General features: G+C 37.9%; 3 protein-coding genes across 4 annotated transcripts; 2 read left to right on the forward strand and 1 right to left on the reverse strand.

Moving 5' to 3' along the window:
- The first annotated feature begins 2,356 nt into the window (after positions 1–2,356).
- Positions 2,357–8,059, forward strand: LOC137726058 (allantoinase-like). The gene is made up of 14 exons (XM_068464918.1): positions 2,357–2,544; positions 4,195–4,288; positions 4,403–4,523; positions 4,631–4,704; positions 4,789–4,902; positions 4,987–5,072; positions 5,294–5,353; positions 5,549–5,697; positions 5,777–5,903; positions 5,989–6,144; positions 6,272–6,382; positions 6,463–6,573; positions 6,736–6,834; positions 6,969–8,059. The coding sequence occupies exons 1-14, from the start codon at positions 2,458–2,460 to the stop codon at positions 7,095–7,097; spliced, it is 1,518 nt and encodes a 505-aa protein (XP_068321019.1). The 5' UTR covers positions 2,357–2,457; the 3' UTR covers positions 7,098–8,059.
- Positions 8,060–8,718: 659 nt separating this feature from the next.
- Positions 8,719–9,237, reverse strand: LOC137722229 (uncharacterized). Its single transcript, XM_068461189.1, has one exon. The coding sequence runs from the start codon at positions 9,235–9,237 to the stop codon at positions 8,719–8,721; it is 519 nt and encodes a 172-aa protein (XP_068317290.1).
- Positions 9,238–9,964: 727 nt separating this feature from the next.
- Positions 9,965–14,454, forward strand: LOC137725799 (putative nuclear RNA export factor SDE5). 2 transcript variants are annotated; one of them, XM_068464594.1, is made up of 12 exons: positions 9,965–10,033; positions 10,526–11,132; positions 11,688–11,713; positions 11,921–11,998; positions 12,395–12,459; positions 12,547–12,809; positions 13,043–13,125; positions 13,249–13,305; positions 13,521–13,588; positions 13,710–13,816; positions 13,898–13,971; positions 14,046–14,454. In XM_068464594.1, the coding sequence occupies exons 2-12, from the start codon at positions 10,562–10,564 to the stop codon at positions 14,163–14,165; spliced, it is 1,512 nt and encodes a 503-aa protein (XP_068320695.1). In that variant the 5' UTR covers positions 9,965–10,033; positions 10,526–10,561; the 3' UTR covers positions 14,166–14,454. The 2 variants fall into 2 exon arrangements, with proteins under 2 accessions (XP_068320695.1, XP_068320694.1); XM_068464593.1 differs by having other exon boundaries at positions 10,005–10,060.
- The last annotated feature ends 356 nt before the right edge of the window (positions 14,455–14,810 follow it).

The following is a 14,810-nucleotide window of genomic DNA, read 5'->3' on the forward strand; positions in this document are numbered from 1 at the left end:
TATTAAAAGATGGGTAGGGAAATAAGACAATGAGATGAGTTTATCACCACTCTTGAAACGCATGAAAGATGTTTGATACGATTAGAGTAGTGTTACACATATTAGTTTTTTTTTTCTTCGAGGGAAATCTTTAGAACTACCGCTGCTTATCTTTCAATTTGTCTCTGATCATCAATTGAAATGTGAATAACATGTCCTCCTCTCTTTAAAACAAAGGGCGCTTCTAGTTATGAAATCTTATTGAAACTGTCTACATCTAGTCCATCCTTCGGAACCATATCACATCTTGTATATGATGAAATATGATGAATTGAGACGATATTTTGTAAATATGTAATTTTCTTGAATAAGTTATCTATATATTGATCTTCTTCTATTCGACGGTCAGAAATTAAGAAAAATGTACAAGAGATAAAAATGAGTTAGTGGATAGCACCCTATGATGAATCCAAACATAATAGAGTATAGAAAACCGGGCCCCGATTAATCCACTCCTCAATAAGGGAGGAAGGGAAGGGAGTCATGAAAAAACTAGGGGCTTCTCGAAAACATTATATTTTAGTACAAGAATACAAAGACTATTCGCCTCTCTGGAAAGCAGAAACATGAATAAATATGGATGAAGCAATTGACGGAGCAACCAACGTATTACGTCATGGACCATACTTGAAACAAGTCCTCCAAATGAAGATAATTTAGAATGTCAATAATATTTTTTTAAGAAAAAGTAAAAACTCAAAATCTAAAAGAAATTCCTCCGACCTGTATCATTTCTTTTTAGATTTTATTCCGATACAGAGTGAAATCTCTAGAAGTTGTATTTGGTTGGTGTCGTGTCAATATGTTCTTCTTTGAAAGTGAAACTATTACATTTGTTAATATGACAAATGCCAATGTACACAAAAATCTCAAACAATCACAATTCAAATAGAACTTGTGTAAGAAGGGAGAAAATAATGTACATGTTAAAGGGTGAAAAAGAGAAAAAGAGATGAACACCATGTATATTTATGTGGACGAAATGGGAGATTTATTTCTTTAGTATTCAGTTAACCAATAATTCTGGTCTCATTTGTCTAATGTGACGTTAATCCATAATGTACATGCGTGTAGTTTTGCTCACTACTCTCAAGTATTGATAGTGTTTACTACCTTATTTATCACCGTTTGATGAATTCAAATTTCAAGATTTGTGTCTATCCGCTACATAGATCTCGAAATTTAAACTCGTCTAACAGTGATAAATAGGACAGTGAACATCACCAGCTCTTAAGAGTGCTGAGCAAAAATATTCTCAATGTACAAGCCTTTGTTGATGTCATCAATAAACACTATTACAATCCAATGAGACAACAATGATTAGAATAACGTAGTTCGATTATCGTCAAAGATAAATTTAAACTACATTATGTGAAGTTAAGCTCATCTCTCTCTTTTCTAATATGAATAATATCGTTTATTCAAATAAAAAACTTATCTCTCTCTTTTTTAATATGAATAATATCGTTTATTCAAATTAAAAACTTTAACCAACGTAATTTTGTATTCAACAGAATCTCGAAGGTACGAGAGGAAGTTGACCAATTTAATGTAAACGCAGGCCCTAACTGAAAAATGGGAAGAAATAAGAAAATAATATGCGTACCCCAGGGCCCACGCTTGATACGACAAAGCCCACCCGTTGAAAAGGCAATCAAGATTCAGGAATCTTGCTCCCAAACGATACGGGTACCCCACCCCTGTTAGGACAAAGCCCACTTGTTCAAAAGGCATCAGGATCCAGGCATCAAGATTCAGGAATAAATCCCGGGTGGTGTTTTTATTTTTTTATTTTTTAATAAATAATATTATTTATGCTAAAGTGAAAATGATAAACTAAACCTCAAACATCTTAGTAATATTATGATTCAAATTTGTTTTTGGCAAAAATTAAACTTAAAATCTATCACTTACGATTCTAAAAAAATACCAATAACTCATAATACTAAATGATCTTCCCGAGTTGGGGCGCATGTACAGCCCTAAGGTGCACTCCCCCACTTTGTCGTATGTCTACTCCCCACGTACGCGTATCCCACTGTCTTATACATGGACCCTATTTCCCCCACGTGAAGTAGATAAGTGCCACGTGGACTCCCATCAACGTCCAACTAAACAACATGAGAAAGGATGCTCTTCAGATTCCTTTCTCATAATCCACAAAATCAGAAATTTTGAGCAATTGAAAATTGATTCAAACTCTTAAAATGAATCTCTATTTGTAATCGTTTGATTAAATTTCTATAACACAGATTTCCTGTAGATTAAGAAGATCCGGAGATATCATTTTCCAACAACAGGAGCTCCCACTGGTGCATTGAATCTGCATAAATAGAGGAAGAGAGAGAGAGAGAGAGAGAGAGAGAGAGAGAACTTGTTGTTTGACAGTGTCTGCAGTCAGAGGAGCGAGAGAGAAAAATGGAGGCGCTGCAATGGAGGATATTGCCGCTGCTTACAATGATCGCTTCTTTCCTACTATTTTTCTATTTCCAGTATCCCTCTCAGGTCTGATAACAAATTTATTTTTTGTTTCATGTAATTTAATTGGATTTTTTCCCCCCTTTTCATTTGTTTCATGTAATTTATTTTTCTTTTCATTTGTTTATTTTGTTGGGTTGTATTTACGTATTATTTACTGATTTTAACGATGCAAAAATGTTATTAAGTTACTGGTTTTCCGTTAATACTGGAAAATTTATAGTTAGATTAAATTTTGGTTTTTTTCTCGCCAACCAAACACTATTTTTATGTAGAAACTTGCAACGTTTTACTGTTTTGATTCTTCACTCTCAGGGATGCTTCTTTGATATTTTTGTTTTATTGTTTTTTTTTCTTGGTGGGTTGATTTTATATTTTTGTTTAATACTGATGCTTAAGGCAATCGAGAAATAGGGAGTGCAATGAAATACTTTTGATTTTTGTAATTTATATATATATATATATATATATATGATTCCAAATTGTTCGTTTGTTTCGCTCATTTTCTTAACAACCAAACGGTGTTTTGTGCAGAAAATCATTGGAATATACTATATGAATTTTTAGGATGATTATTTTCCTGTCTAATCCATTCAAAGAAATGGAGTGCAAAGAAAGCAAAAGATCAGTTTATGAAACGATATTATTTATCGATCTAAACATTTTTTTCATTTAATTTATATGGTTTTCAAACTAGAAAAATCAAAACTAGAGACTCGAATTTTCCGTTTTTCCTTGGACGTTTTCTCTGCATTTTCTCATCAACCAAACACTATTTTCTTTTAGAAAAATCATTGCAATTAAAGGACCGTGTTGATTCTGAGTTATACTTCTTTGACTTCATCTTTTCCCTTCAAATCCTCCTCCATTCCATTCCAGTCTCCTTCTGTTTTTGGACGGTCTGGTTTGGTATTGCTGCTTTAAAAAAAAACTGTTTCTATTATGCCGTGAGAATAAACTTATTTTTGCAACTTCACGTTTTTAGTTTCTTTTTTATTTAAAATTGTGAAAATAAGCTGTTTTTAAGTGTTTACTAAACATATTTTTAAGCTCAACTTTTTTTTATATCTATTTTTTATAAAAACACTTCAGTACCGAACTAATACTACATCATGTCAACATTTTTTTGTTGATTTCTTTGTAAGGAGAGAAAGATAAAGAAGGAAATGAGAGAGAATCTTACCTCGACACGTCAGTCGGTGTATAATTCCAATTTTCGTTTGTTGTTTACTTTTCTTTTGATAGTGGACAAGTGGATCTGAAATATTAAAATACTGGGTGGTATGAACTTGTTTTAATTTGTCAAATAATAGATGATAGAGAAGTTATGCTGTCCTACGTTCTACCCCACTTAGAATATTCCACTAAGAAATTTTGGTGACATCACTTCTTTTTTTGACGTGAAATTAGTATCCAATATATCCACTAAATGTTTATTTACAGAAACGTTATGGACGTTATGTGTTGTATTTGTGTCGTATCGTTGTTCTGTTTATCATCTAAAAGAAAAAAGTTATCATGGTCATAATATTATATAAACAGTATTATTTGTGTGCATGTCAGACTATATTTTGGTTCGAATTTCAAGTTGTGTAATATGTTGTGTTCGAAATTGCCAACGTTCCAAAAATTAAATGCCATTTTGACGGAGTTCGATCAAAACCCTTTATTTTGCAGCAATATCCGAAAAACTGCAGCCTGCTGCGCTTCCAACATTATTGGATCGCCAGCAAGCGCATTGTGACACCTCAAGGGGTTATTTCTGGAACAAGTAAGACGCTATTCTACACTAATTTACGAAGAAGAATGATCTCGAGTCTAAGAGCGGGCGGACTCGAGGTTTTAGCACCAAATAATTAAGTTTACGAAATGTGGAAATGTGCAGTTGAGATTAAGGATGGGAAGATTGCCTCAATTGTTAAAGAAGAGGAAAAGCATGGGAAGATCAAGTCGGAGAATGTGATTGATTATGGAGAGGCCGTTGTCATGCCTGGCCTGATTGATGTGTAAGTTATGACAAAATCAGTTGTCTTTTCGATCTGTTTCTTCATCGTCACGAAGGTAATTAGGGTTTTAGATTTGAGCTTAAGCGCGTCGTTTGTATTGGTTTCAGGCACGCACATCTCGACGATCCTGGAAGAGCTGAATGGGAAGGATTTCCGTCAGGAACTAAAGCTGCTGCTGCTGGTATGCCTATGTAACTCTGCTGCATTCTTTTGTTTTCATCGATTTGTAAAATCGAGAATAGATTTATTTTTCGCTTTCTTGCAGGCGGGATAACAACATTGGTTGACATGCCTCTAAATAGTGAGCCATCGACGGTTTCTAGGGAGACTTTGGAACTCAAGATTAAGGCCGCCGAGAGCAGAATTTACGTTGATGTTGGTATGAACTTGAAACTATGCGTTGGGCATACAGTTATACTCAAATATTTAAGAACTCGCTTAAATTTAAATACAATGTGAACAGGCTTTTGGGGAGGGCTTGTTCCTGAAAACGCGTTCAACGCATCTGCTCTCGAGGACCTCCTAGATGCCGGTGTTCTTGGTCTAAAGGTAACTATTCAAGTAGTGAGTTTTGTGCCTAGAGAGAGAACTGTTCCATTACATTTCTTGTGCCACAAGGAACGCTCTTACCAACTAATTCAAACATCGTGCTGATCTAATGGGGACCAAATTTGCTATTTTCCTGCTTTAGGAAATAGTGTTCTACCCGCAAATTGTGCAGGATGTTTACGATCCTCGTCTAATGAATTTTTCGATGTCTATTTTTGTAGTCTTTTATGTGTCCATCCGGGATCAATGACTTTCCTATGACAAATGCCAGTCACATTAAGGTTTGTTTCATGATATTCATCCCTCCCACTATCACATAAAACATCTAATTTACCTTGCAATTAAATTAAAATAAAATAATCGCCATCTTATTTGTTGATTGTATTGCTGCATCCATTGGCATTCTTGAGATGAATCTTGCTTTCGCAGTTCTGACGTGTTTAAAAAATCTGTGTTTTCAATTACTTGTTCATTAGGAGGGACTGTCTGTACTAGCGAAATACAGAAGGCCTTTACTTGTACATGCAGAGAAAGTACAAGAGCTCGAAAGCAACTTGGGAGTTGAAGATGGTAGTAACAATCCTCGTTCTTATTCAACATATCTCAAGACCAGGCCACCTTCATGGTAAGATATTGTTCGTGTGGATGCTAAATCCTCGTTCTAATCTCACACGATAACTGTGTTTCCTCTGTTTTCGAAACAGGGAAGAGGCAGCAATTAAGGATCTCTTGACCTTGACAAAGGACACGAGGATTGGTGGCCCGGCAGAAGGAGCTCATCTTCACATTGTTCACTTGTCAGACTCACGCTCTTCATTAAATCTTATTAAGGTATAGTCTTCGAAAATTGCGGTTTATATAGCGTCTTGTTACTCTCTCCGATAGGCGATAAGTGCATTTTTCTCCATTATTGCAGGAAGCGAAAAGTGGGGGTGATAGTTTAACTGTTGAGACATGCCCTCACTACTTAGCTTTCTCATCCGAAGAGATTCCCGATGGAGACACGCGTTTCAAGTGTTCTCCACCCATCCGCGATGCAGCCAACAAGGAAAAACTGTGGGAGGCTTTGTTGGTATGTACTTATTTTCTGTTTGCCTGCCTCCTTACAAAGTGATTTTCCATACTACTCTAATTGATGGAAAGAGGATGGTTATTTACCGTCGAATTGATTTCGTTTGGCTTTTGATGTTTTGTTTCAGGAAGGACACGTTGACATGCTAAGCTCTGATCACTCACCAACTCTGCCGGAACTTAAGCTTCTCGACGATGGAGACTTTTTGAGGGCTTGGGGTGGCATATCATCTTTGCAGGTTGGCATACTTTTGCCTTCAAATGTAAAAAAGTTGCGATTTGTTTCAGCTAACCAACATTGTTTTCGGGGCACTTGCAGTTCGTTCTTCCTGTGACATGGTCATATGGCCAGAAATATGGAGTGACATTACAACAGTTAGCTTTATGGTGGAGTGAAAGGCCGGCCAGGCTCGCTGGACAAAAATTGAAGGTGGAATTATCATCAAATTTTCCTGCTCAAATCTGAAGTTTCGATTTTAAAACACAGCGAAAATTGCTTTGTTTTAGCCAATTTTCGCGCAGAAGCAGATATTGATATGCACCAAGAAAAACTAAAATATGTCTAATTACTAATTAAATTACAATTTTGCAGGGGGCAATTGCAATAGGGAACCACGCAGATATCGTAGTATGGGATCCAGATGTGGAATTCGACCTCGATAATGAATTCCCCACGCATGTCAAACACCCAGTACGCATTTTTCTTGATCACATTTTGAAGAACCCCTATGCATTCGGTTTAATCTATTGAACCAGTTCTATGTTATCGGAGTTCATTGCGTCGAGCAATCATTTTACTCTCCTGTGTTTCCTTTCAATGTATAGGGTATTTCAGCTTACTTGGGGACAAAGTTATCCGGAAGAGTTGCAGCCACATTTGTAAGAGGAAACCTTGTCTTCGAAGAAGGGAAACATGCTCCTGCACTCTGCGGCGTTCCAATTCTGGCAAGCTGAGAATGAAATAAGAACTGCCACTTGGCGAGCGGAATCGCACAAAACTCTCTTGTATATATGGTTGTATGATCAAATCTCGTTCATGTAGGGCTCTGCCACGGTTAAATATTGTTCATGACATCCATCTTCTCTAGGGTTTAAGCGTACGTATGGCCTGTTGTTTCCCAGATCTGTCATATTACATTTTGCAAGACATGCCAATGTAACTATTGAGGATTTCCGCAATAGTTTATGTAAGTTCGATTCTCATATATGTGACTCAAAATTTTCGGCTCAGTGTCTGAGTGATTCAAATTTATCATGTCACTCCGTTATCCACGGTAATAATCAAGCTTCTTACCGCCTGGACATGGTCCTTTCTGCTAGAGAGTCTCAATCAGTTATCTTTGTCATACATGGGATGGCCACAGGGGTTGTTAAAGAGCTAGCACTTGAGATTGTAAAGAAACATCCACGAGTAGCCAAATTCGAACCCGAGAAGCGAATTATGGTTGTACAGTTGCTTACATCAAGTAAAACGACAGTTGAATGGTCAGTGAACACTACCATACAATCATATTACATGGGTAACCATTATCTTGACATTGTAGTATGATCATTCTTTTCGCTTGTCATGTATATTTTATATTAGCCCCTGATCAGTTTTCGGTTTACGCAGGGTTGAAGTGCCCTCACAATTTTGTAAAATCTTAAATCTGCAATCTCCTCTCCTATGTTTTACAGAAGCCTCAGCTTGAACATGAGACTCCGACTTGTATTTTCCGGTGATTTCTTGGGGGATTCTCTTGGTTGATGGACTCCTTCCCACTAGCATTGATGTGAATACTGTTTGACACAATATGGATTTCCTAGATGCAGGTATGCGCACACAAAGATCACAATTTGTAGATTTTTCTTCCACCATAAAACACAAAAAGTACACAAATTAGGGAACGTTTAATAACAATTTCGATTTTGGTTTAGTATTGTGAAGCATTTTGTACTTGTATGATGCTAAGTGGTACAGGCTGCATGTTCAAACGGTGTAACAGGCTGCATATTCGCAAGTGGAACAGGCCTTACGAGCTTTGTTCATCCAGTGCACAAGGTGAGGGCGACTAGGCGCAAAGACGACAATGGACAAGTTTGTGGAGTGATGTTTCAGATGGATCTGTGCCCGCGAATCCCCAGCATCCCGTGCACCGGTAGGGAATCAAATTGGGACGACAAGTGTTTTCTAACTGGTGAGTTCTAAACAAAGACTGAAAAAATTAGAGCCACTGGCTCTGCCGTGCTATGTGATCCCTAATGGCACGGAACACATTTGATCACTGTATTTAACTCCGTTTGCAATTTCAGTCCAATTTCTAAGTTCCGTCAATAAAATTAGCGGGTGAAGGCCTTACAAACAGCAGGGCAAAAGCCGCAAAACACTTTTTTCTTTTGTCACATGTTTGAGGGTTTTTATTGAACTTTTGTAACACACGTTGTACAATGATACAATGATGCTTATTACACAAGATATGTTTATTTAGCTGTGGATGGGGAAACCTAGGCCGCCTTGATCATGGCCCATGCCACCATCATCACCGCCTTGGCCGCCACACTGACCTCCGCCTTCCCCACCACCACTTCCACCACATTAGCCACCACGATTGCCACCTCCATAGCCACCACCACATCCACTGCCTTGGTCACCACAACTACCAACACCTTCTCCGCCATCGTATCCACCACCTTGGTCACCTCCGTCGCCAAAACTTGGATTGAAACCAATACCACCTCCAATAATCTCTCCTTCTATTTGTCCTCCAAGTCCTCCTCCGATTTGTCTGCCGAGCCCTCCTCCCGTTTGCCCGCCGAGGCCACCTCCCATTTGTCCCCCGAGCCCTCCTCCCATATGCCCGCCGAGGCCACCTCCCATTCGCCCACCGAGGTCACCTCCCATTTGTCCCCCGAGCCCTCCTCCCATTTGCCCGCCGAAGCCTCCTCCCATTTGTCCCCCGAGACCTCCTCCCATTTGTCCGAAGCCGAGGGAATCTGGCCTGTCAACTAGTACAGCTTTATCCTTGCCAATACTAATTGCCCTATGAGCAGAGCTCACTCCCCAGCTAAGTAATAGCAAATAAGCTACGCATGCCCATTTTTTTGGTGTTGCCATTTTCTATTGCGACTTAGTTGCCTATGATCTTCTTCTTCTTCATGTTTAGGGTTTTTATACTGTAAAATCTGCATGCAGATGAGTTTGTTTCAGTGAAAAATGGCATAAAAATGGCAGTTGGTTGAGCAAACCTACGGGAAAGCAAGCTAATCAAGATGCATTTGGTTATGGAAGCCAGGGCATCACGGTGTATCTGTGATCAGATAATTACGTGCGTTGTTTGTAATTGTATTGAACAAATAATAAAAATAAAAAGTTGCAAACCTAAGTACAACAACTAAGTTGATTAGAGCGGTGTATTTTAGCTCTGTATTCAATCTTGAATCATTTTTCGTTATTGTTTCGATGAGTGAAACGTTATATTTTTCAATCAATGTCGTCTATTTATATTATAACACATAATGTACCTTCTTATATTCTAGGTGCAAAAAATTCTCTTCTCAACAAATGACGTAACCTACATAAGCATCATCTTATACTTCTTGATTTATATACAAAAAATTAAGAAACATACCAATATCTCCCAAATTAATATCAAATTAGAAACTAATCTATCACTCAGGAAGGTAATTCTATCAATTAATGCATGCAGACGCACATACATCAACGGCCCGTATCATTTACGTAGACGACTCCCACTACTATCACACAATTTAGTCAACCAAATCCATGTATTTTTGGTTGGTAATTAGCCAGGTAGGCAATAACCAATCAGTACTTAAAACAGTCGACTTGACCAATCAATCACTCAACAACTTCACTCGGAAGGAACGTGCTTTGGAAGGGAAAAAAGCGAGTAGGCAAACAGCGAAGGCGCCAAAAGGTGCTGCTTTCTTCTGTTTCTTTGTTTTTGGTTTTTTTAGATTTTTTTTAGATTTTTTTTATTTATTTATTTTGTTTATTTATGCAAAATATTCTTCAATCCTCTCACTCTCATAACTCGCTCATGAATTAGTTGTATAAGTATCACAACACTCTCGCTCTCGCTCTCGCACCATCTTCGTCTCCAAAACCCCATTCTTTTGGGTTTCGCATTCGGATTTTTTTGAAACTATTCGATCCAATCTCTCACTGCTGTTAGATTTTTTGAATAAAACAGCGTCTTTGAGTGCCAAAAGCTTCGAACTTTGAGTCTCCGATTCCAAAATTTTGATCAATTTGTGTGATTTTTTGTTATCGTTCAAATCGGTTTGGTTGATTTGCATTTCTGATTCGAACCCAGAATTTTGTTTTGGAAAAAATTCATCTCTGCTGTTCTAATCAGTGTGACTCTCTTCGTCTTCCTCAGAATTCTTTTCTTGTTATCCGTCGAGTTTCTAGGAAAATGGAGGCCACTGGTTCGAACGGCGCGTCGATTGTCACTGACGAGATGGCGCTGAGAGGTCTGCTGGAGGCGTTCGGGCCCGCGTTTTCTCTCGATCAAATCGCTTCTGCGTATTGCAAGGCGGGGAAGAATGCTGACGACGCCGCCGAAGCTCTGGCTCTCTCTGCACCCGATGGCGGAGAAACTTCCAGATTACCTGTCAATGGTATCTATAAGAAGCCGCCGTATCAGGCAAACGGGAACGGGAATGGGAATGGGAATATGAATGGGAACGGGAATCCCGGATCTTCAAAGCCGAAATATCGGCCGGTTTCAGCTGGTAGCGTCTCGAACATTATTGGGAAGCATTATGTTAAGAAAACGGCGCCGACACCGGCAAATGGGTCTCGTGAAGCAACCAAGCCGTTGAAGCTGAACTCCAGTGTGTTGCCAATGTCAGAAATTTGGGTCGAAAACGATGAGTCTAGTTCTTCAAAGGATGATCGGCTCCTCCAGGACATGGAGGATTTTCTGTTCAGTATGCTTGGAGTTGGGTTCAAGCTAGAGAGGGATCGGATTCGGCAAGTTCTTGGTAAAGTTTTGCTCTTTTATTAGTTTTCTGTTTCATCCATTTCGATTTGCGTTGTTCTTTGGTTTATATATTTACATGAAGTGTTTGTATTTGTGAGTTTGATATGATTGTTGAACTTGTCAAGGAATATTCAAATTTTGTCTAGCATAATGTGGTTAGACACGCACTCACTCAGTTGAAGTACCGTGCACACTCTTGGTTATCGGAGTTGGGAGAGAAGATTGGGAAGAAAGAACATTGAAGAGTAGAGGGCAAGAGTGAGTTGGTCTAGAGAAGGAAGACGAGAATAAAAGTAGGATAATGATTAGGTTGGTGCAATGTATGATTATACCATGATTTACGGAAAGAAAACTTAATGCTTGAGGCATTTGAAATTTTGACTTTTGAGACACGATGAATTGAGTGTTGAATGTTTTGATTGCAGTCTGTTTGATGGTTGTAGATTTAAGATGACTATTTTGATTTCGTTTCACGGATGTTAATGTGGTGTTTAAGAATTGTTTGATCAATGACCTTAACATGTGAACACTAATCCTGGTTTATTTGGACATGCAGATAGTTGCGGATATGATATGGAAAAGGTACACTAAACCCTCTTTACTTATCGAAACCTGAAAGACAGTCTCTTTACAATTTTTGTAGCCTTTTCGTTACTATAAGATGTATGTGCAATATAATTTTCCAATTTTCTAATGTTATACAATTATCTTTCATATGCTACACACTGAAAAGGTATGTATAGAAAGAGTACTTCTAAGCAATAACATTTTCCTTTTAATACCGTTCAGAGCATGGAAAAACTGATTAATCTGCCAGCATCAACTTCCGAAAAAAGGAACGAACTTGTTGGAAAATCCAGTGAGAAGGTTAGTAACACTTCCAAAACGGGATTTGTGTGCTTTCTGATTTCTACCAATAACATGTCAAACTGCATCACTGATGCACATTCGAATCAGTTCTTCAGAAAAGTAAATTCAATCTTAATTTCATATAAGGAGGTAATACTAAGGGAGCTCACACCCTACGAAAGTGCATAAATTAATTCAAGGATGCATTCATGCAGTTTTGTACAGCTCTTGTAATCGATATTTGAGTGTAAAAGTTTCTTATTGTTTTGTCATAGTTTTGGGGGATGGGGCATTTTGTGTAGCATTTAGGCTTTAGGTACAGTAAGATCTAGTCCATGAAATTGTTCCAGCATGCTTAGTAAATTCTACTTTGGTATTTATCTCCTTGCCGTCTTATTTGAGATTATTGTCCAGTCTGCAGATTTGTCCCTGAAATATAAAGTATCTTCTGACAGAAAATCCAAAAACTACACCGAAGGGTATTGCTTCAATACTTTAGTTATAGTTCATTAGTTCCTAGTTTATTATATCAATCACTCTGACATGTCTATGCTCATCTCATGCAGTAACAGAGATAGGGCTTCAAATACAAAAGGAGCAGAAGTTACTGAACAGGAAAAGGAGAGAAATGATCTCCCGAAGGGTATACTGGCTTCCCTGTTTGGTGCTTCTGAGAGAACCGAGGAGACACCAGTGGAGCGACCAAGAAGTACAATAAAGGCAGGGAGTAGATATGGAGCCTATGGACACCTAGTTGCCGAACCTCCGCAAGATTTCATTTCAGAGTACAAGTCAGCTGTTGTGTATCAACAGCATCATGTCGAGGATGGTATGCACCCTTTTCTATATATGGGAGAAACTTCATTTCCCTAATACCCTTTGTGGAGGGAATGGTGGCCTTAGGAATTTATTCAATTCCTATGAAATCCAGATGAATCCAAAAGACAGACCTATTAAGGCAGTAGCTAAATTCCATGTGTGGTTGCTCAAGTCAATTTGCCTGTCAAATTTATGTTTATGTCTTGTATTTTCTTTCATGATTAAAGTGTGTTAGAATTGCAGACGCAGATGACGAAGATAGCTACCAGGGTCTCCGTAAGTCTTGGAAGGAGTATCGGAGTACAATGAACGACTATTACCAGGCTGTATGTAACTTTTTATGGCTTATCTTATGTGCAATTATTTGATATATAAAACATGGAGGGTAGAGTCTCTTAGTAGCCTTAAAATTTCACACTATCGAGTAAGGATATCAACTCTTTTGTTAGGCTGTAGCCGCATTTGCTAAGAAGGATCGTGATCAAGCTTACAAACTTCTAGAACAAGTAAGGTTTCTGTCTTTCTGTTATGAAGTGATGGGATATGAGTTATATTTTTTTCATGCAAATAAAAGAAAAAACAAGATTCCCTCACAAAAAAGATAGCATCCTCCGACTGTTGCAAATAGCTTTTACATGCTTCAAAAATTGAACAAGGCGTACTGGCATAGTAATATTTGCCTTGACAAAATGAATTTATAACTTCTATTGTGCTACCACAGGGACGTTTTTTCCTCGAAAAGGCATGTGAAGTAGAGGAGAAGTCGAATGAAATGATTCTTAAACCTAGGTTAGCATCCGTTTTATTGAAAGTTCTGTGGTGTGTGCTTTGACTCTTTGTGGAAATTTGTTACTGGCAGTGTATAGGGTCCGACAATGCTAATTATCATCATTTTTCGTTTCCTCGTCAGAAATGTTGAGACACAAGGTGAAATAGTGCTTGACGTGCAAGAATGCGGTGCCAAGGAGGCAATACGTCTTTTGAAGTGTCAAATTTCCTCATTTTCTGGTATCTCATGTAAGTAATCGTTCTCGTGTTCCCATTTTTCTTACGATTTTGTTTCATGTTTACTGAAATTTTGTGTTATCTTCGAGTCAGCAATCAAGTTTCTTAAGGTCATATGTGATACAAAAGAGGAAGATATCTCAAAGGGGTCTCGAAGACGATCATTGGTAAGACTGGTTCATAAATACTTGGTGCATCTGTCTAAACAATTACCTGACTGTTGTATTTTAAATCGACGCAGATTTTGAAGCTACTGCAGGAAGAATCGATTAAGTGGACCGAAGGAGAAAATGCTGGAACAATACTAATCCACTTAGACAGTGTTAATCGGAGACAAGTAACTTTTGTCAAGAAGAAATGAAATAAAGTGCTTTCTCGAAAAGGTGCTTATGAGATTGAGATTTAGGGATGATCGACAATCAAATCGTTGAAGGAGAGAGTGATGAACTTTTGCAACATGTGATTTAAGATTTTGAAAGGAGTTTGAGTGAATTTTTGTTCCAATTTATGAGGTCTACTTTCTTTGAGTAATGAAACTCTTCAATTACCAAAGAAAAAAGGAACAGGCATTTGCATTGTAATGGCTTTGAACTAAAGTTTATTTCATCTTTTGTTTGAAAATCTTGTTACATCTTTTATCTTTCTTGTCATACGGATAATGCTGTCTTACTAGACTTGTTAGAGTGTGAATTTGCACCAAGCTTTCAAGTAAAAACTTAACCATGTAAATCGTTTTTGTTTCTAATCTGACAACATAACATGTTAGGCGTCAAGCATTGCAAGTAAACTTATTCAATTGTCACAATGGCTACTTCTTTCCCCTCGAATGTTTCAAATATACGTTACCGAATTAGCGCTTACTTTCTAATAAAATTCAAGGCGTGAAGATGCAAGTAAGGTGCATTTTTGCTCACCGCCTTACCTATTAACTTTTGATCGGTTTAAATTTTGAAATTTATATCAATCCACTACATACATTTTAAAATTTAAATTTATCAAACGATAA

Source organism: Pyrus communis, chromosome 2 (genome assembly GCF_963583255.1).
Source record: "Pyrus communis chromosome 2, drPyrComm1.1, whole genome shotgun sequence".
Classification (NCBI taxonomy): domain Eukaryota; kingdom Viridiplantae; phylum Streptophyta; class Magnoliopsida; order Rosales; family Rosaceae; genus Pyrus; species Pyrus communis.